Source organism: Ailuropoda melanoleuca, chromosome 1 (genome assembly GCF_002007445.2).
Source record: "Ailuropoda melanoleuca isolate Jingjing chromosome 1, ASM200744v2, whole genome shotgun sequence".
NCBI lineage: Eukaryota > Metazoa > Chordata > Mammalia > Carnivora > Ursidae > Ailuropoda > Ailuropoda melanoleuca.
In genome coordinates, this window is record NC_048218.1 from 128,620,600 (window position 1) to 128,642,319 (window position 21,720).

At 38.4% G+C, this 21,720-nt stretch overlaps 2 protein-coding genes across 2 annotated transcripts in view; one reads left to right on the forward strand and one right to left on the reverse strand.

The window, feature by feature from the left end:
• Positions 1-21,720, forward strand: part of FBXL13 (F-box and leucine rich repeat protein 13) — a 199,372-nt gene that overhangs the window by 28,578 nt on the left and 149,074 nt on the right. The window lies entirely within an intron of this gene.
• The window catches only part of LRRC17 (leucine rich repeat containing 17), a 95,257-nt gene that overhangs the window by 27,059 nt on the left and 46,478 nt on the right, over positions 1-21,720 (reverse strand). Inside the window, exon 3 of the mRNA XM_034666946.1 lies at positions 19,192-19,356. Coding sequence (XP_034522837.1) covers positions 19,192-19,356 — 165 coding nt within the window. The remainder of the gene's footprint in view (positions 1-19,191; positions 19,357-21,720) is intronic.

Here is a 21,720-nt window from a genome sequence, read left to right on the forward strand (position 1 = left end):
GCAGAACTTACTTTTTCATCTTTATTTTTTTTAAAGATTTTATTTATTTATTTGACAGAGATAGAGACAGCCAGCAAGAGAGGGAACACAAACAGGGGGAGTGGGAGAGGAAGAAGCAGGCTCATAGTGGAGGAGCCTGATGTGGGGCTCGATCCCATAACGCTGGGATCACGCCCTGAGCCGAAGGCAGAGGTCCAACCGCTGTGCCACCCAGGTGCCCCTACTTTTTCATCTTTATTCCCTAATCTTTAAATCTTTACATTATGCCTCCACTCTGGGATGTAAATGGGCTTGTCTTATTGCACCTTTCAGTTAGATAAAATATTTATAATATCTTTTTTCCTTAGATTGTGAATTCACAAAAAGAATCATGTAGCTACAGCTTATAATTCATTGCCTTGATCTCTGAAAAATAAGCCGTAATTCCTACTACTGGTTATATTCGCTCCTATTTTGATAGATAAGTAACTTCTTCTTTGTGAGACTGCCTGGTAAATGGAAGAAGAGCTGTAAAATATCACCTTATTCTGATTGATGGCAGCTTCACATTGTAAAATCCCATGTATTAAATACACTCCTTGAAATGTACAGAATTAAGCTCAAGTTATATTTAGGAACAAGGTATCTATGTGTCTATATCTAATCCTGCATTTTATGTATCGCATAGAGTTAGGATAAGGATATTTTTGCCCATAATTTCCTCTTTATAACTTGTCTAGTGTATCTTGTTCATTTTTAAACTGGAATTCCTATAATTTGCTTACTGGTTTGTAATAGCTCTTTGTATAGTAATATCAACCCTTTGTCTGGAATGTTTCAGAGATTTCCCTCCTACATTTGATGTTTGCTATCAGTTTTGTCTGTACAGTCTTTCCATGAGAGAAATTTTAGAGCTCTATGTAATGAAGTCTAGCACTCTTGCCCCACTTATTTCTCTTTTTATGTCATATGAATATGTTATTCTTAGTTGTTTTTCTAAGCCATATCACACTCTTTCTTACACTGATACAGCTGTTTTTTGTCTTTGAATTCCTATACTGTTCACTGCTACTGTTTATCAGTGGCTGCTCTATGGTTTACAATAATGCCTTTCCAATTTATCACAGATTACACCTTCACATAATTTTCTACCACTTTACATATTTTCTTTCTCCTGTGCTCCATGCTGTTATTGCCATGCATTATATTCCTAGGTGTTTATAAACCCTATAATGTAATTTGTTATTTTTGCTTTAAATAGTCAATTGTATTTTATTCAGCATGTACTTTTTTTATTGAAGTGTAATTAACATGCAGTGTTATATTAGTTTCAGGTGTACAATGTAATGATTGAACACTTCCATACGTTACTCAGTGCTTGTCGCAATACGTGTGCTTTTAATCTGCTTTATCTGTTTCACCCATCCCTCCACCCACCTCCTCTCTGGCAACCACCAGTTTGTTTTCTGTATTTAAAAGTCTGTTTTTTTGTTTGCCTTTTTTTTCTTTGTTTGTTCATTTGCTTTGTTTCTTACATTCAACATATGAGTGAAATCACAATGGTATTTGTATTTCTCTAACTTATTTCACTTAGCATCATACCCCCAAGTCTATCCATGTTGTTGCAAATGGCAAGTTCTCACTCATTCTTTTTTATGGCTGAGTAATATTCCATTGTAATATATACTACTTTTTTATCCATTCATCTAGCAATGGACACTCGGGTTGTTTCCATATTTCGGCTATTGTAAATAACGCAATAAACATAGGGATGCAGATATCTTTTTGAATTAGTGTTTTCGTTTTCTTTGAGTAAATACCCATTAGTGGAATTATCAGATCATAATACTATTTTTAATTTTTTAAGGAACTCCATACTGTTTTCCATGGTGGCTATCCCAATTTGCACTCCTACCAATACTGCACGAGGGTTCCAAAACTTGTTGTTTCTTGTATATTTGATTTTAGCCATTCTGACAGGTGTGAGGTGATATGTCATTGTGGTTTTGATTTGCGTTTCCCTGACAATCAGTGATGTTGAGCTTCTTTTCATGTGTTTGTTGGCCATCTGTATATCTTCTTTGGAGAAATGTCTGTTCGTGTGTTCTGTCCATTTTTAAATCAGATTATTTATCTTTTTGATGTTGAGTTGTGAAAGTTCTTTATATACTTTGGATATTAGTGCCTTATCAGATATATCATTTGCAAATATCTTCTCCCACTCAGGAGGTTGCCTTGTCATTTTAATTGATGGTTTCCTTCACTGTGTGAAAGCTTTTTATTTTAGCATAGTTCCAATAGTTTAATTTTGTTTTATTTCCCTTGTCTGAGGAGACATATCTAAAAAATGCTTCTATGGCCGCTGTCAAAGAAATTACTGCCTATGTTTTCTTCTGGGATTTTTATGGTTTCAGGTATCACATTTCGGTCTTTAATCCATTTTGTGTTTATTTTTGTGTACAGTGTAAGAAAGTGGTCCACGTTCATTCTTTTGCATGTTGCTGTCCAGTTTTCCCAACACCATTTTTTGAAGAGACTGTCTTTTCCCTACTGTATATTCTTCCCTCCTTTTTCATAGATTAATTGACCATATAAGCATGGGCTTATTTTTGGACTCATTTCTGTTCCCTTAATCTACGTGTCTATTTTTTGTGCCAGTACCATACTGTTTACATGCTATAGCTATATAATATTATCTTAAAATCTAGGATTGTGACACCTCCAGTTTTGCTTTGGCTCTTTGGTGTCTTTCATGGGTCCATAAAATTTTAGGATTATTTGTTCCAGTTTTGTGAAAAATGTGGCTGGTATTCTAAGAGTGATTGCATTAAATCCTTAGATTGTTTTAGGTAGTATGGACATTTTAACAATATTGATTCTTCCAATCCGTGAGCATATACTATCTTTTTATTTGTTTGTGTCATTGTCAATTTCTTTCATCAGTGTTTTATGGTTTTTGGAGTATAGGTCTTTCACCTCCTTGGTTTATTTCTAGGAATTTTATTCTTTTTGATGCAATTGTAAATGGGATTGTTTTTAAATTTTTTCTTTCTGCTATTTCAATAGTGTATAGAAATGCAACAGATTTCTGTATTTATTTTGTATCCTGTAACTTTACTGAATTCATTTACTCATTCTAGTAGTTTTTATGTGAAGTCTTTTGGTTTCTCTATGTATAGTAGTATGTCATGTAGAAGGCAGAAAATAATAAAGACTAGAGCAGAAATAAATGAAATTGAGACTAAAAAAACCCCATCAATAATAGAAAAGATCAATGAAACCAGGAGCTGGTTCTTTTTTTATTATTTAAATTCAATTAATTAATAGGAGCTGGTTCTTTGCAAGGATAAACAGAGTTGATAAACCTTTTATCAAACTGGTTAAGAAAAAAGAGAGAGGACTCAAACAAAATCAAAAATGAAGGAGGAGATGTAATGAACAAGACCACAGAAATACAAAGGATTATAAGAGAATGTTGTGAAAAATTAGATGTCAACAAATTGGACAACCTAGAAGAAGTGGATAAATTCCTAGACATATATAACCTTCCAAAACTGAATCAGGAAAAAATTAGAAACTCTGAATAGGCTGATTATGAGCAATTAAATGGAATCAGTAATTAAAAACTTCCAATAAACAAAGTCCAGTACCATATGGCTTCAGAGATGAATTCTACTTAACATTTTAAAAAGTCTTAATGTCTGTTCTTCTCAAACTATTCCAGAAAATAGAAGGGAAAGGAAAGCTTCCAAATTCATTCTATGATGCCAGCATTACCCTGATACCAAAACCAGACAAAGACACTACAAAAGAAGAAAAATGTAGGCCAATATCTCTGATGAACATAGATGCAAAAATCCTCAACAAAATATTAGCAAACTGAACCCAACAATACATTAAAAAACATTGTCTATGATCAAGTGGAATTTATTGCAGGGATACAGAGGTGGTTCAATATTCGCAAATCAATCAACATGATACATCATACCAACAAAAGAAAGGATTAAAAACCACATGATCATCCCAATAGATGTAGAAAAAGCACTGGACAAAGTACAACATCCATTCAGGTTAAAAACCCCCCAACAAAGTAGATTTAGAGGGAACAAACCTCAACATAATAAAGGCCATATATGAAAAACCCACAATTAACATCATACTCAATGATGAAAACCTGGGAGCTTTTCCTCTAAGATCAAGAACAAGGCAAGGATGTCCATTCTTATCATCCCTGTTCAACATAGTGCTGGAAGTCCTCAGTGCAGCAATCAGACAAAAGAAATAAAAGGCATCCAAATTGGTAAGAAAGAAGTAAAACTTTCAATACATTTTTACTTTTAACACCTGAAGCTTATAGACAAGTTGCCAGTACTGTACGAAGAAGTTTTTTTCCTAAAGTTTTTTTCCTAAGTTGCTGACATTAGACCTCATCACCCCTGACTACTGTTGGTTTATTTTCTGTAAACAAGAGCATTCACTTAGAGTCAACCATCAAAATCCTCGAACCCAGTTCAGGTTTCCCCAGTTGTTCAAATAACATCCCAGTAACGCAGAAGGATCCGGTCTAGAATCATGCATGCCAATTGGTTGCTATGTCTCCTTATTCTCCTTCAGTTTGCAACTGTCCCTCAGTCTTTAATTTTCATGATCTTCACATGAAGTGTAGGTCCGTTTTATTGTGGAATATCTCTTAATTTGAGCTTGTTTGATATTTCCTCAAAAATATACTCAGCTTATACATTTTCATTAGAAATACCACAGACATCATGCTGTGCTCTTCCCATTGTATCCCATCAGTGACAGGATTTGGATTTGCCTATGACTGGGGACATTCACTTCAATCATTTGATTAAAGTGGTGTCTGTCAGGCTTCTCCACTTCAATTCAGCCACCCCCCCTTTGTAACTGATATGCATGTTTGGCTACTTTAAAATTGTATAAGTATTCCTATTCATTTCAGTTTGTTTGTTTATTTATATCAGTATGGACTCCTGGTTTTCCATTTTATTCGTGGGTTATAATCCATTACTCTCACTATTCATTTTGGTGCTCAAATTGTCCTAGATTTGGACAGAATCGAGCTGCCTTCTGTGTCCTTTTGACACATAACCATCATTTCTTTAGTACTTCCTTACTTTATAGCACAGCATGTTGTCCCAGGCTCATCCTGTACTTTTCTTTCCCCACCGTGGATAAGTCATTTCTCCAAGAGTCCCTAAATCCTTCTTAATGGAAATTGTACACAGAGACCAAGATTTGAGCACTAGCTGTGTTCGTTGCCTGTGCAGTGTCGCTTGCCCTTACACTTCTGGGCAGATAGACTGTAAGTAGGTACCAGCATATGCACATTTACTTCTGTGTCACCATCCTTCTGTATACCCAAACCTAAATTGCATGCGGATACTTCCAGTTTTAATTTTGCACCACAGGGCTCATGCTAGTTCTCTCTCTTCCCATATTTGCAATGTTCTTCTCCAACAGTGAGAATCCTAGCCTTCATTATTCTTCATATCTTTACTTATTTGACCACTCTCCCTGTGTGTAACCAGTCACACAGGTTCCTGCCACTATCCCTTCCCTTCTTCATCCTGCTCAGGCCTTGACATCCCTTGCCAGGCCACCCTTTTATGAAGAGGCCCTCCTCACATGGCTCGGGCTCTGACACCATGTGGCAGTTGCCTTCCCCTCTGTGTAGTTTCCTTCCTAACTCTGGGCTAAGATACACTATACTGAAGTGCTTCCTAGGTAGATGCCCCCCTTGTCCTACTCAGGCTCTGACAGTGCATTCACAGGCTGTCCCTCCTTGGGGATGCCCTCCTTACACCGCATAGGTTCTGTCACTCCATGCCATCCCCCCACACAGAGGCATGCTCCACATCCCACTTGGCCCCTGGTGTCTTACACGGGGTTTTCCTTCCTTGGTTCACCTTCCTTGTCCTACTCAGGCTCTGACATCCCACTCTGGCTTCCTCTCATTAGGAACACCCTCCTCATCCCTCTTAGGCTCCAGCATTCTACACTGGGATATCCTTCCACATGGATGGATGCCCTTCTCACCCTGCTTATCCTCTGACTGTCTGCACTGGGCAGATGTCCTCTTCTTGGGCTCCATGTCCTTTGGGCTGCAATACCCTAGAGCGAGCCATGCTTCCTCATTTGCCTTCCTTTTTCCACTTGGGCTCTGACATTCCACTTGGAGCCGTTCTTTCTTAGGAACACCCCTCTTCACCCATCTTGGGCTCCAAAACCCCGTGCAAGGTTGTCTGCCAAGTGGATAGTCCTTTATGGACCCTAGTTCTGATACCCTGCTCCAGACCCTAGGTCTGATACCCTGACAATAGAGCTCCTCTGTGCCTTCACCCTGCCATAGTATCTACTTTGCTTAGACAACTTAATATTTTCCCACAGGTCATTTAATTCCTATTCATTTCTTGTTCGCTTTTTTTTTTTCTTTCTGTGCTTCATTTTAAACAGTGTTTATTGCTATGTCTGCAAGTTTGGCAGAGTGTATACGAAACTGTCTTTAAAAGCCATTAACTTCTGTCTAAATCACCTGAAAAGAGAGCATTACTCACCAAAATTGGGGGGGAAAAGGCACCAATAATTTGTGTAATAGAGAGCTAGCAACATGTTGCTGGATTTCTAAAATAAGATGAACTTAGCATGTTTTCTAATTCTTACTGGCTATTGTAATTTCTCCTTATTCTTAACTACTTTAAAAGGAAAAAAAAATGCATGTAGTCAGTCTTGACTTTAGAAGCATCTCAGAAGTAGATGGACAGAGTGTAAGGGCACAATAAGCAGTAATTTGCTCATAATGTATAGCAAGAAAATCATTGGTCATTAATAACATCTGGCTAGTTTTATAGTAGGAATTTTGTTGTTGTCATTGTTCACTGCCTCTCCCCAAAAGAATTAAATAGTGTTTGCTTAGTTAAAAGAAATGCGTATCTATTTTGCTGTCAAGCCCTTCCAGTGAATTTTTTCACTATGGATATTGCATTCATCTCCAGAAGTTTTATTTGGTTCATTTTTCAAATTTCCACTTCTCTCCTTCATTTTTCTTTGAAATCCTTAAACATTTTTTATAATAGCTGCTTTAAAGATTTTTTTCTACTAGTTTTATTATCCTTGTAATTTCTCTTTGTGCTTACATTTTTTATTTTTCCTCTTAGTTTTGTGTCAGATTTTCTTGCTTTTTACAGATATAGTAATTTTTTATTATATGCTGGATATTTTGTAAGTTACATTGTTGAGCTCCTGGATACTGTTGCCTTTCTTTAAGGAATGTTGAATTTGTTTTGATAGCTAATTTACTCGAATATTAATTTTCCCGGCTTATATATAAGCTTTGTTAAAGAAAATCTAGAGTAACTTTTACTTGAAGTCTTGTTTATCCTTACTCCTCCCATGTGATCTTTCTGGATCTTTTTTGAATGCCCCAAGAGTTCAATGACTTGTCTCCACTCTGATTTGTCTCAACTTGCAAATTTCCCAATCCTGTATGAACTCCAGTAGTTGCTCTTCTTACAGATCCCTGGTAGATGCTTTGTCCTTGGTAGTCATTTTTTGTCCAGTCTCATGGAGTGTCATCCTGCACACACACACACAGCTTAGAATGCAGTCAAAGATGCAAGGATCCCCAGCATATTTCTCAAGCTCTTTTTCTGCACAACTCCCACTTCTCCAGTACTCTGCCGATAAACTCCAGCAACATCAACATCCTTGAACCCCATTAACTATTTCCTTGGCTTAGTGAGACCACCTTTCTCTTATAAACAGCTAAGAAATGCCTCTAGGAAGAAAGCCTGTGCTGTCATATGGTCATCTCATTGATTTCCCTTCTTTCAGAGGTCACAATATTGTGATACCTGTTGTCCAAAATTTAAAAGCAGTTGTTTCATATATTTTGTCCATTTCTCTAGCTGTTTATGGTAGGAGGCATAATCTGGTACAAGCCACCTCATCACGGCTGGAAGTGGAAGACTGTTGATGGTTTTCTGAATCTACAGGATATTCAGCCTTAGGGGCCCCAAACTGTGCCGGTCAATCCTTTAATGGGTCTCTTTCCATTTCTTACAGAGATTATTTAAGCTTTTGTCATGGACTGGGTGTTAATGTTCCCTCCAGATTCCTATGTTGAAGCCCTAATTCCCAGTGACTGAATTTGGAAATAGGGCTGTGAAGGTGATATAGGTTAAATGAGGTTATAAGGGTGGGGTCCTCATGGGGGTTGCCCATACAAAAAGAGTCAGAGACACCAAAGCTCTGTCTCTGCCCTGTGAGCACATTGCAAGATGGCAATCTCTGAAAGCCAGGAAGAGAGTTGGCTTTCCAGTTAATCAGCAACCAAATTAGCCAGAACCTTGATCTTGGACTTCCCAGCCTCTAGAACTATGAAAAATAAATTTCTGTTTAAGCCACCCAGTGAGTAATATTTTCTTTTGGCAGTCTGAACAGACTGATACTGTTCTTCATTTTTCTTATGACAAATCCTCCACTTCATTACCCCTCACCTTCACTTTCTGTCCTTCTTCACTGAGAAAATATATGCCATCAGGTAGAAACTCCTTCAACTTAATTCCTGACCCCTTTCCTCAGTCCTGTTTTCCTGATCTCTTCGCTCTTTTTTCAAGTGTACCATCCATACCCACCTTTGTTTGCTTTTCTGTTCTCAGAGATTTTGCCTATTTAATGTACAGTATTTATATTAGATGCTTTTCTTTAATTTCAGCCACAGGTAATGATGTAATCTTATTTTCAGATCATTATCAATATCACTTTTGAGTCGATGAGGAGTAGTTGACAGAAAGCACAGTTAACTTCAAATACGAGACAGTTTTACAACACAACACAATTTCTGTTGCCTCTTAACCAAGGCACTCAACTCAATGCTCCATGCATACCAAATCATTCTTGGATGTCTAGGACTATGTCTTATTCATGTTCCCTGATTTACAAGCATACAAAGAAAATTATCAAGTGAATGAATTTAACATTTAAGAAATTATCGTATGCTGCCCCAATTCAAGTTTAATATAAGGTACAGATCTGTAATAGAAGTATCAATATTTTCCCCAGGCCATTTCTTTTGTTTGTAAAAGTCAATTCTCTGAACAATTATTGACAAGTAGGCATAGAAGGTAAGCTTTCAATAGCTATAAAAAATATTCATGCCAGTTGAAACAGAAGAGAAAAGGGATCAAGTTTTGAGAGATCTTTAGGCTTCCCATTTTTTCAAGAACACACCATCTTTTTTGGGGGGGCCTCCATACGGATGATTCAAGGGAAGCATAAAAATTCTGAAGTCTTTAGTTTTGGGAGCTTATTGATTGACTGCAAACTCTTTAGTACGTCCCAAAGTAGCTATTTTAAACACAGTGTTCAGGTTTAGTAATTCTCTAAGGTATGAGCTAGTACGGCCTTCACCTACCAATATAAGAAAACATGACTGATGGAGATGCTTAAAGAAATAAGGTCTCATTTATTTCCAGTCACACAAAGTCCAGAGGAAGGCAATCCAGGTCTGGTCCTCCACAATGCCAATAAAAACGGAATCTTTCTATTGTTTCGTTCCACAATCCTTAGCGTCTTCTTGCTTATTGTCTCATTGTTGCAAAATGGCTACTCTACCTCCAGCCACATCTTCACTCACCAGGCCTGAAGAAGGGGGAAAATCACAGTGGCAGGAGGCAAAAAGGTTGGCCTATTCCTGTTTTGTAGAAAAGCCAGTTTCCCCAAGACCCCATGGTCAAGACTTTCACTGACGTGTTTTAGGCTAGAACGTTGTCACTAGGCCATGTCCAACTGCAAGCTACTAGGCAGGAGGGGACTTTGAGTGGGGATTGGGTGAGTTACAACAGGTAAGAAGCAAGCAAGCATTTAAGAAGTCAGTACATAATTGCTACAAAGGAATTCTGGGTTAACATTCTTCCCTCTCCCAATTCAGAGAAGCCAAAAATGCCAATTAATAAAGAACCACAGCATCCAGAGTCAGCAAACCATCTCATAAAGTGATCCAGGGCCTAACGGAGACTTGTATATGGAAATTTCAACACTTACAATGAGCTATGAACTGGCCTGTTTTCTCATAAGAAGTGTTTTGGTTTGATAATACAGAAGAAGTGGGTTCACGGCCTTCCTCATCAATTACTAACAATATTACTTTAGGCAATTTCAGCCTTCTTGGCACTTGATCTTTTTTTTTTAAGATTTTATTTATTTATTTGAGAGAGAGAGAGAGAGAGAACAAAAGCAGGGGGAACATCAGAGAGAGAGGGAGAAGCAGACTCCCCGCTGAGCCGGGAGCCCCACGTGGGGCTCTATCCCTGGACCCTGGGATCATGACCTGAGCTGAAGGCAGCTGCTTAACTGAGTGAGCCACCCAGGTGCCCCTTGGCACTTGATCTTTAAAACTTTCCTGCTCTCTGGGGCACCTGGGTGGCTCAGTCCTTAAGTGTCTGCCTTTGGCTCAGGGCGTGATCCTGGTGATCCCGGTGTTATGGGATCGAGCCCCACATCAGCCTCCTCTGCTGGAAGCCTGCTTCTTCCTCTCCCATTCCCCCTGCTTGTGTTCCCTCTCTTGCTGGCTGTTTCTCTCTCTGTCAAATAAATAAAATCTTTAAAAAAACAAAACAAAACTTCCCTGCTCTCATCTCTCTGACCAAGCTCTAAATTTAAGGAGAAGAGTTTACATGGGATTACTTGAAGTTTCAGAACAATGAAAATCATTGCCACTTTTTGCATTTTACATATTACTTTCTGGTATGTCATGGGGTTATAATCAGGCTTCCCATCCATTCTTCTACCCTGATACCCACCCCTGCTTCCATGTGGAATGATACATAGAGTCTTTTGGGGATCAGACTTGTAGACTCTGCCACAGTCCTCAAGCCATAGCATGATCTAGAAAAGAACATAGAGATGTCTGTGTTGAGCTTTTACCTTCCTCAGGAGGTGAGGATCTAAGAAATTAAAAGACATTCCCGAAGTCTGACAACTACAAAACTGAGACCAGAACCTGATTTTGCTAATTCTTGGCTAAAAGTATAAACTCTATACCATTCTGTTTATTCTTCTTGGAGAATTCTAAAAAAATAGAATATGTACATGAATATTTTGCTTCTGAGACAAAAGAAGGAAAGGAACCATTTATATCTGTTTAGTTGTATTACCCTAAAAATATATGAATAACATTTTTTCTTTTCAAAATGACAAAATCTTGATATGACACCAAAGTACAGCATTATTTTTGGAGATTCTCAAATTTTTTCCCAATCATACAAATTGTCAAGAATGTCCATTAAAAATGCAAAGCTAATAAAGGAGTGAATTTATATAATAGTGAAAAACTGGAAATTAATGATTCTAAGATTCATGTCTTAAACAGTTGCGTTTGTTAAGTTTTTTAATTCTATAGGTTTGCAAAGTTAATTTTTAAAATCATAGTTTAAAATGGCATCTAATTTGATGACTTCTCTGGTCAACTAATTCTCAGGGATTTGAGGAGCAAAGATGTTAAAAGCATAAAAATGTAATGTGAGTTGGATCTAACTTTAAAGTTTTTGAAAGTGTTGGTTTCTTTAAAATCTTTAAAGATTTTTATTTATTTATTCGACAGAGATAGAGACAGCCAGCGAGAGAGGGAACACAAGCAGGGGGAGTGGGAGAGGAAGAAGCAGGCTCATAACGGAGGAGCCCTGAGCCGAAGGCAGACGCTTAACCGCTGTGCCACCCAGGCGCCCCAAAAGTGTTGGTTTTTAAAAGAAGTTGAGATTTGTACAGTTTAGGTTGCCTAATGTTTTGAAGGAATAATTGAAAACAGCTATCCGGAATGAGATACGATTTAAACTTACTTGGAAAACACACACTGCAGGCTTGCTTTTTAGGTTCAGTTACATCAACCCATGAAAACAGGTCAGGTTCTGTTTTATAACCATTTTCCTTAGTATCATATACCCATTGGGAAAAGCTGCCTAGTTAGCAGATGGTAGGGCTCATACACTTATCTTTCAAATTCAGAGCTAGGGGGAGGGTTGGCTAAGATCATTTTCCGTGAAAATGCAAGATTGATTTTTTGTTTTGTTTTGTTTTAGGATGTGTGTAGTTTGGCAAGCAATACAGAGAAAAGCCTTATGTTGATCAAAGTCTAAATAATATAGTTAGGTAATGAATGCAGTTGTCTTAAAATAGAAAATTTCTTGATTAGCTTAAGAATATAAGTAGTGTCTACATCAAAAATTAATGATGTCCTGTATGGTGATTAACATAATAAAAAAAGAATATAAGTAGTGTCCTAGGGCTGCCTTTCATTTTAATTAACTATAATATTTTGTTTGTTTGTAAAAGATAATGGCATGTGAACTTACAAGGAGTTATAAAATCACCTTCAGTGTTGATGACTCATCTTTTCACTTGGAAAAAAAAAAAACAAACCCAACAACAAACAAACCCAAACCCTGGATAGCTATTAAAACTTGTACCATGCTGCAGGAGAAGAACCAGATGGTTCAGGCCTGTTGGATTAAATTACTTAGAAATGTAAAACAAAAGAGAATTCTCAATGACTTTTTGAATCCATGTTTTGATAACCTCAGGGGTCAGTCTGACCTCAATTCACCAAAGCAGAGAGTGGTTCCAGGTTTCATAGGCATGTACTCTGGGAAATTCAGATAAGGGAAGGTTCCAAAACCTTGTTCTATCAAGGAACTATGTGTGTGTTGGCTCCATCTGTGGTGTGGGTGAAAAAGCAGATGGAGCAAAACATCTAAAAATTGTTTTCGGATCAGCTTATTTTTGGTGGAAGACTGCTCTGCCCGCAGACCTTGATTTTGTTGCGTCTGTTCTAATCGGTAATACTAAGTTAAATAGTTTATGAATGATTTTCCTATAAAGTTTTAATGACAAATTGTAGAAGATGCTACATTAATTTTAGCAGGAACCACCTTTGCAAAATGATACATCTTTCCTATGATGAAAAACTACTCCACAGAAAGCAGCAGCTACTTGGAAATGGAGCATATGCGCTCTGGAGTGGGGGTGGCCAGTCCTGTCACTAGCTGTGTGACCTTGGGCATGTTGCTTAATCTTTTTGTTTTTAAGTTGTCTCCTTGTAATGGGCAGATTAAAAAAAAATTCTCCTGTATTTGCTATTATGAGGATTTAATGAGTTAATACATATAAAACACTTAGAATGATGCCCAGCATATGGTAATTTCTCGGTGGAAGTTACAATTACTGATATGTTGGATTTAGATGTCTGAATGATGGAGACACCATGGAATAGGAAGTCACGGAAGACCAGGTTCTAAACTTAGGCCTGGCTCTGTCAGCTTGCTGACCTCCCACAGGGCATCTAACTTCTTTCAGCCTCAGTTTAAAGACTCTGAAAATCTCTAGCAGAGTATGAACTTGTAGTTCTTCTGTAAGATGAGAGGGTGAGCTAGATGGCCTCTCAGACCACTTCTAGCTTAAACATCTATGACTCTTGGATAGAAACAAGCATCCCACTCGAGGAGAATATCAGGAGTGAATGCACAAAATCCTAGACAGGGTTTTGCCCACGTTCATGTCCCTGTTCTGAGTGCTTCTTCACCCCACTATCAGCTCGATTCGCTCTTTCTCTTTCTTTACATCTCAGAGTAAATGTCACCTATCAGAGAGACCTCTCCTGGCAACCCAATCTAAAATCAGTCCCTGCTCTAAGTCCTTGTTCTTTTCCTCCACAGCACTTGCCCTTGTAAATAGCTATAATTTTCAATAATGTGCTTTTAAAAAATCTGCCTCTTCCACTAACACATGCGCTTTTTAGGTTCAGATATTACACTTGTTTGATTACTTCTTTACCCTCAGCAACTAAGAGATTGGCACAAACAGGCATTCAATCAAGATTTCATTTCATTTATTGGACAACAATATTGGATTCCTACAATATACAAGGCTCCGTTTTAGGTATTGAGGATATAGCAGTGTTCTCATGGAGCTTATATTTTGTGTGAAGAAACAGCAAACAAGTAAACAAATGTGCAAGAATGTGTCAAAAGAGTCAGGATAAAGGATGAACACTTTTACTAAAAGGAACACCAAAAGCAGAGGTAGCAAAAGCTAAAATAAACAAATGGGACTCATCAAGCTAAAAAGCGTCTGCACAGTAAAGGAAACCACTAATAAATGAAAAGACAACACACCGAATGGGAGAAAATATTTGCATATATATATCTGATAAGAGGTTAATATCCAAAATACAAAATATCCAAGTGCTAAGAGCCCTGAACAATATAGGATTTAGGGGCTCCAACCCCCTTGTACTCGAAAATTTGTGTATAAGTTTTGATTCCTCCAAAACTTAACTACTAATAGCCTATTGTTGACCAAAAGCCTTACCAATAATATACACAGTCGATTGACACATATTTTGTATATGTATTATGTGCTGTATTATTATAATAAAATAAGTTAGAGAAAAGAAAATGTTAATAAGAAAATCATAAGGAAGAGAAAGCACTGTACCGTATTGAAAAAAATCCACATAGAAGCTGGTCTGCACAGTTCAAACCCGTGTTGTTGAAGCGTCAACTATATATAAAGAACCCATACAACTCAAGAGCAAAAACCAAACAATCTGATTAAAAAGTGGGTAGAGTATCTGAAAACATTTTTCCAAAGAAGACATACAGATTGCCAACACACGTGAAAAGATGCTCGATATCACTAATCATCAGGGAAATGCAAATCAAAACCATAATGAGATACCACCTCACACCTGTTAGAATGGCTAGTACCAAAAAGACAAGAAATAATTAGTGTTGGAGAGGATGTGGGGAAAAGGGAACCCACATGCGCTGTTGGTAGGAAAGCAAATTGGTACAACCTCTATGGAAAACAGTATGGAGGTTTCTCAAAACATTAAAAATAGAAATACCACCTCATCCAGCAATTTCACTTCTAGGTATTTATCTAAAAGAAACGAAGTCACTAACTTGAAAAGACATGCACCTCCATGTTTAATGCAGCAATATTTGCAATAGCCATGATATGAAAACAACCCAAATGTCCATCAACAAGATGAATGGAAAAAGAAAATGGGGTAATATATTATATATATATATATACACAATATTATATATAATAAATATATTATTTATAATTATATATAAATAAATGTATTATAAAATAAAATATTCAGCCATTTAAAAGAAGGAAATTGTGCCATTTGCAAAAACATGGATGAACCTTGAGGGCATTATGTTACGTGAAATATGTCAGAGAAAGACAAATACTATAAAATCTCACTTGTATGTGGACTCTAAAACAAACAAAAGAAACAAAATGGGAAAACTGAACTCATAGATACAGAAGATAGATTGTTGGTTGCCAGAAGAGTAGTGTGGGGAGTGGGCAAAGTGGGCAAAGGGCGTCAAAAGGGACAAACTTCCAGTGGTAAAATAAATGTCATGGGAACATAATGCACAATATGGTGATTATAGTTAATAATATTCTACTATATATTTGAAAGCTGCTAAGAGAGTAGATCTTAAAAGTTCTCATCACAAGAAAAAAATTCTAACTGTGTGGTGATGGATGTTAACTAAATTTATTGTGGTGACCATTTTGCAATATTTACAAAAAAGGAATCACTGTGTTGTACACCTGAAACTAATATAATGCTGTATGTCAATTATATCTCACTTAAAAATAAGAATGACTACAGTAGGCTACTGTGTCAGGGGAGGCTTCTCTCTGTAGGATATTTGTTGAAAGAATTGAAAGAAAAATAATGCCAAGAAAATGGGAGAAACATTTCAGGGGTGGTTGAGTAAGGTCAACTTGGCTGGAATAAAGAGTTTATTTTGGGAGCAGCAAGATATAAAATTGGAACGATGGGATGGGACTATATTGTTGAAGCCTTGAGTATCCACTCAGATGTTGGGCTTAAACAAGTGGGCAGTGACATGACATGATGGCAGACCTAAAAAGTGGCTCCCTTTCCCCTTTACCTGTCTTCCTTTCTCCTTCCCCTGCCCTAGGGTTGTGGGGGTGGGTTGAAGTCTGAAAACAGAAGAGGCTTTCTCTAAGAATGATCACGAGGATAGCATTGGTGGGAATGATAATGTGGACTCTAAAAGACAAAACAAATGAACAAACAAAACAAAACAGAAACAGACACACAGATACAGAGAACAATCTGGTGGCTGCTAGAGGGGAAAGGAAGGTGGAGGTATGGGTGAACTAGGGGAAGGGGATTAAAAGGTACAAGCCTCCCACTATACAATAAATAAGACACAGGGATATCAGGTACAGCACAGGGAATAGAGTTAATAATATGTAACAACATTGTATGGTGACAGACAGTAGCTAGATTTACCATGGTGATCACTTTGTCATGTATATAAACATTGAATCACTATGCTGTACACCTGAAACTAATATAACATTGTATGTCAACCACACATCCATTAAAAAAATGGAAAAAATAAAAACTCATTCCAGTGCATTTGCATGTGTGCGCACCCCCCCCCCCCCCCACACACACACACAGTGGAAGGGAAAGGACCCATGTGGGAAGCAAAGTGTTAACAGAATTTTGGGACCAGCACTCTGTGGAGTGAAACTATGAGCGAGAAGCCTGATAGGATATCTTTGAGCCTGAGTGACTAGTGGGGGGAAGCTCAGAAGTATTAAGTCCTGAGTAGAGACAGGTTTTTACTGATCTTAAATGCATGACTCATACCACTCAACACTTATTCCTGACTCATGCTTCCCTTGTCTTGCCAAGTGTTTTTCTTTCCATACCATACAATGTTCCATTGAAATGGCTGGTGGAGTCTAACTCATTTGAGCAGTTTGCCATCTGTTTTTAATGGCTTGTGATCTGTGCTGAAGCAATTTACTAATTAAGTCAAGAGTTTGTGTTTTATGTTCAGAGGACAACTCTCCTTTTATTGCACCAAAGGTAAATTAAATAGGAGAGCATCTACCACTGCTCCTTCCTTGTGCCTTTCCTGGCCCCGTCGTTTTCAATTTCTCTTCATTGATTTATTCCCTGATGTCTGTAAATGTATTCAACTCACTCCTTTAAGCATTTCTCAACCCTCCTTCTCTCTTGAGTTAATATTCTATTTTTCCCCTTATATGTGTTGTCAAACTTCTTGACTCTACCTCCCAGCTGTCCACTGAGACACAAAGAAATTGCTTTTAAATCAATGAATCGTTGAACACCACATCAAAAACTAATGATGTACTATGTGTTGGTTAACTGAACATAGGAAAGAAAGAAGGAAAGAAAGAAAGAAAGAAAGAAAGAAAGAAAGAAAGAAAGAAAGAAAGAGCGTGTTTTAAACAGTCTCAACCTGGGTGTTCCAAAGGTAGAGGCTAATTCATCATCTCCAAAGTAGAACTCGTCATTGCCTTCCTCCAACCTTCTCTTCCTCCTGTATCCTGTTTCTAAATGAATGGCATCATTGACTCAATTGACCTAGGTAGAATCTGGGAATTACCCTTGACTTTTTTTCTTTATTCCCCACTGCATATTCTTTCCCCTTTTAATGTGTAATCTCGCTTACTGTCTCCTCTCCATTCTCTTTGGCACTTATCGGTGACATTATTATCAAAGCTACTTAACTGGGTCTTCCAGCATCTACTCTTGACGTTGATTTCCCAACTCATTTTTCATTTGCCCCCACAGCTGTCTTTCTAAAGTCACATTTTTAAAAAAGGTTTTATTATTTATTTAGAGAGTGGGGTAGAGACAGAGAGCAAGGGAGAGGGAGAATCTCAAGCAGACTCCATGTTGAGTGCTGAGCTGGACACAGAGCTCGATCTCATGACCCTGAGGTCATGACCTAAGCCAAAATCAAGAGTCGGATGCCCAGCTGCAGGAGCCACCCAGGAGCCCCTATAAAGTCACACTTATTCCTTTTCTGCTTAAAATCACTCACTGACTCACCATTGGCTTTCACGTGCCCCCCAGGGCCCTTCATGTTCTAGCTCTTCCCTGCCTCTCAGGGTCATTCGCCACCATTTCCCCACAGGAATCCTTGGCTCCAGGCCTGCTAAGTTACTCTCATTTCCCAAGTGCAAGGCCCTCCCTCTAGCCATTAAGCCCTTTCTGTATAGAGCCCCTTCTCATCTTCTTTGACTGGCTCACTTCTGCTCGGGCACAGCTCAGATGTCAAATGTGCTCTTCTGTCCTCTCCCTTAATCTCAGTTAATTACCCATCATATACGTTCCTAGAGCTCCTGAGGCACTCCTTCACTGTCTGTTAACAATTCCTTATTTTCTGTTTTCCTCCTGGACTGTAGGTGTCTTGAGGACAGGGACAGTATCTTACATGCTTCGAATTCACAACGACTAGATGTTCAATAAATGTTGGTTGAATGAACAATGATTTTTGCCTTTTCAACCCCACCACTACAAACTTGTTCTCATTCCAGGAATTTCTTAAACATCAAATCCCAGAGCCCATGCTCACCTCGCAACTTCCTTATTCTTTATGTAGCATTTGACTGTTTTTTTCTTAAAATACCCTTTTTTTTTGGCTTCTAGGTCATGACATTTCCTAGTCATCCCCTCTGGGAATTAGTTCTTTGCCTTCATGATAAGTTTCTCGCTCTCCGGTCATCTCCCCAGCTCCCTGATGGCACCTCTGGATGTTGACTTTGGCCCTCTCTTCTTTACACTTTTACTGAATCATGGCAAGCAATCATGGTTGGGCTTTTGACCACCACTTGCTGGTGTTGGCACAAATTTGCAACTATGGTAGGGGCATTTTCAACTTCCCTACCATTTGGGAACTTAACCTTTTAAATCTGAATGAACATGAGGCCAGTTGTAACTTTGATGTGCAGCCATGTGGGGTGTGTTGGGAGAGTGAGCTAGTTTGGGGGGAAGGGAAATTTAATTTTAGATTTATTGAACTTGAAACATCAATGAGACATTAAGTTAGAAGGTCCTACGAGTATCCGAAGAGTCATAAATGCATAGAATCCTACATATAGAACAACTTTAGTTATGTGGTCCAAAGTTTTTCCCAGGACAATATTCCTCACAGATATACGTGAGGTTTTAGGGGCAATATAGTAACATCTCTTCCTTGTCTGAGTTTGCAACCAATTGAAAAGTTGACAGACGGAGATCTAAATATTAATCAGATACAACTAACAGGAAACAATAGATTAAGATAATTGACCAAGGTGGCTTGCTAGGTAACTCACTCTCAGTCACTGCATAGCTGGACAACGAATGGCAGACCTTCCTCAGGCTTCTGAGAGCAGCCAGATGCTGGCATCTTGCATTCAGGTCAGGGCAGAGTAGAGCAGGAGCTGACTTGTAGGCCTGGTTCATTCTCCCAAACTCCTCAGTTTGTCCCTCCTTTTCTCCTGCAGAGGCATGAGGGTTGAGAGAGAGGCATATGGTGTTACCGAAGTGCTTCCAGATGGAAATATGAGGAGGCCAAGGGAATGAAAAATCTCCATTAACAGTAATGATTATCTTGCCTCTAGCTTAACACTTTCTGTGTTGGAGAGGGTATTGACTTTGAGGTTATTCTGTTTCATCTGGGGAAGGATTGGATAAATTGGAAGTTGTTCCTCATATTGGGGAAAGCAGCTTCCCCGGTACCTTCTGTCCCTCATTCTTTTCCCTGCATCCACAAGGATTAAGACCACATTTGTCAATTATTTAAACATAGCTATAATTTTATTTTGTAGTCCCTTTGTGGTCACAAATTCTCAGTTCAGTCAATTGTTTATTCTTCTATGACAGTTTCTAGTCTCAACCCTCCCCATTCCCACTTCTGAGACTTTCTTGGTAGAGAAATTCTCTATTTCTTGGCTGCTCATAGAGTGGACCACATGTTCTCCCCACTCTGAGTGGGCCCAACCTTTTGGAGGCCAGGGGAGCTCCCCAGGTATAAGTTGCCTGCATCACTTCCTACCCTTATACTCAGCTCCCTCCTTATCCTGGTCCTGAGGTTTTCCTGCAAGTGGCAATGTAAGAGAAAATTCCACAAGACAGTGAATATTCACTCAAATGACTTATTACTTAATACTGAGTTGGAGAAGAATCAGTAGGAGAAGCAGCAGCCCAAAGTGTGTCTTGGACACCCAGGTTCAAGTTCAAACTTTTACATGGAAAGCTCTCTCTCCCAGATAGAGATATCCAGATCACTTAAGGCTCTGCACCGTTTATGGTTTCCTTCCTAGCTTGTGGATATCCTCATAATGCTGTTTGCATTATGGAGTCCTTTGGCAAAGCAACAGGGAATGGAGAATGCACTGTTCTCAGACCCTTAACCCCATGGGGTTTGATTCCCACTGTGTTCCTGGCTACCAGCAGTCTTGTAGCTAAAAGAATGTAAATCACCACATTTCTGCCTGTGCCTCTTTGTTTTGTCTTTCTCATTCTCCACAGTATGACCTATCTGTTTGTTTTTCCCTGAATTTTATAATTTATCTTCTATTTCCACTACCTAGTCTTGATGCCTGTCTACTTTTCCTGTGCAGTGACTTCCTTCTCCAATCAGTATACAACACTCAATAGTATTTAGAGTTGGAAAAAGTCTTCCAAGTGTGACCCAGTTAGCACAGCATCCAGGTCAAGTATTACCTTCCTTAAAGTGGACATTCCTATCACCCATCTTTGCTCCCACTTTTTCACTGAAGCTGTGCAGCTAGGCTTACCATTGACCTTCAACAGCTAATGAAAATTTTATGATTTTATTGAGCTTTCCATGATCTGATGTGGATGACAACGTCTTTAGCATTAATTAAATCTATCCCTTAAATTCTGCCTCAGTGACCACGCTCCCTCTTGGCTTTCTCTCCACCTCTCTGATCATTCCTTCTAAGATTCCTTTAGGGCAATAGGTTCCCATTCACTTCTTATGTGATAGTGTTTGTAAGGGCTACATCATTGCTCCTCTGTTTTTCTCACTCCATCCTCAATTTCTGGGTGATATCAAAGACATGCTTTAGGTTATATGTTGTCTACTCATGACTCCCAAATCTGTATATCTCCAGCTAGATTTCTTCTCTGAGACCCAGGCCATTATCAGCAATGCCTGCTAAGTAACGCCACCTGACTGTTTGCTCCACAGTGTCTACCACCGAGGATGTCCAGCTTTAAGACCCCACCTTCCCACTGCCTGTACAAGACTTCCCTCCACCCCTTCATATTCCTGGCCTTTTTTTGCGAAACAGCACTGTCACTTGTCACCCAAATTAGAGCTGGAGGGGTCATCTTAGTCTTCTTTTATTTTTATCCTCCACATCTAATTAATGATTAGCAAATGATCAACTCAAGATGCATTTCCACATGAAATAAATATAAAATGGAAATCATGTTATTTAAAATTTTGTCATATAATGAGGCTTATATATTAATTGCACTCTTTTGAATCCACAGAATTCAAATTTGTGTAAAATGCATACACACTACACTGAGACTTGTGCTAGGATTTTTATTACAAGTTATCGCATGCAGTTCTCCCCAGAGCTTTGTGAAGTACGTATTATTTTTCTTTTTTGCAAATGAAAGAAATGATACACATGGAGAAGTGGGTTAACTCACAGTGGTGTGGCTGGGTTCAGCTTCAGTCGGTCTGACTGAATAAGCCTTTTTAATTTTGTAGAGAGTATGAATTATACTCCCTAATATTTGGATGAAAGTAAACATCATATTTCTATATTCTCCTACATCAGATCAATTTGTACATGTTCCTGCTCATTTGGCAGCCAGTAAAC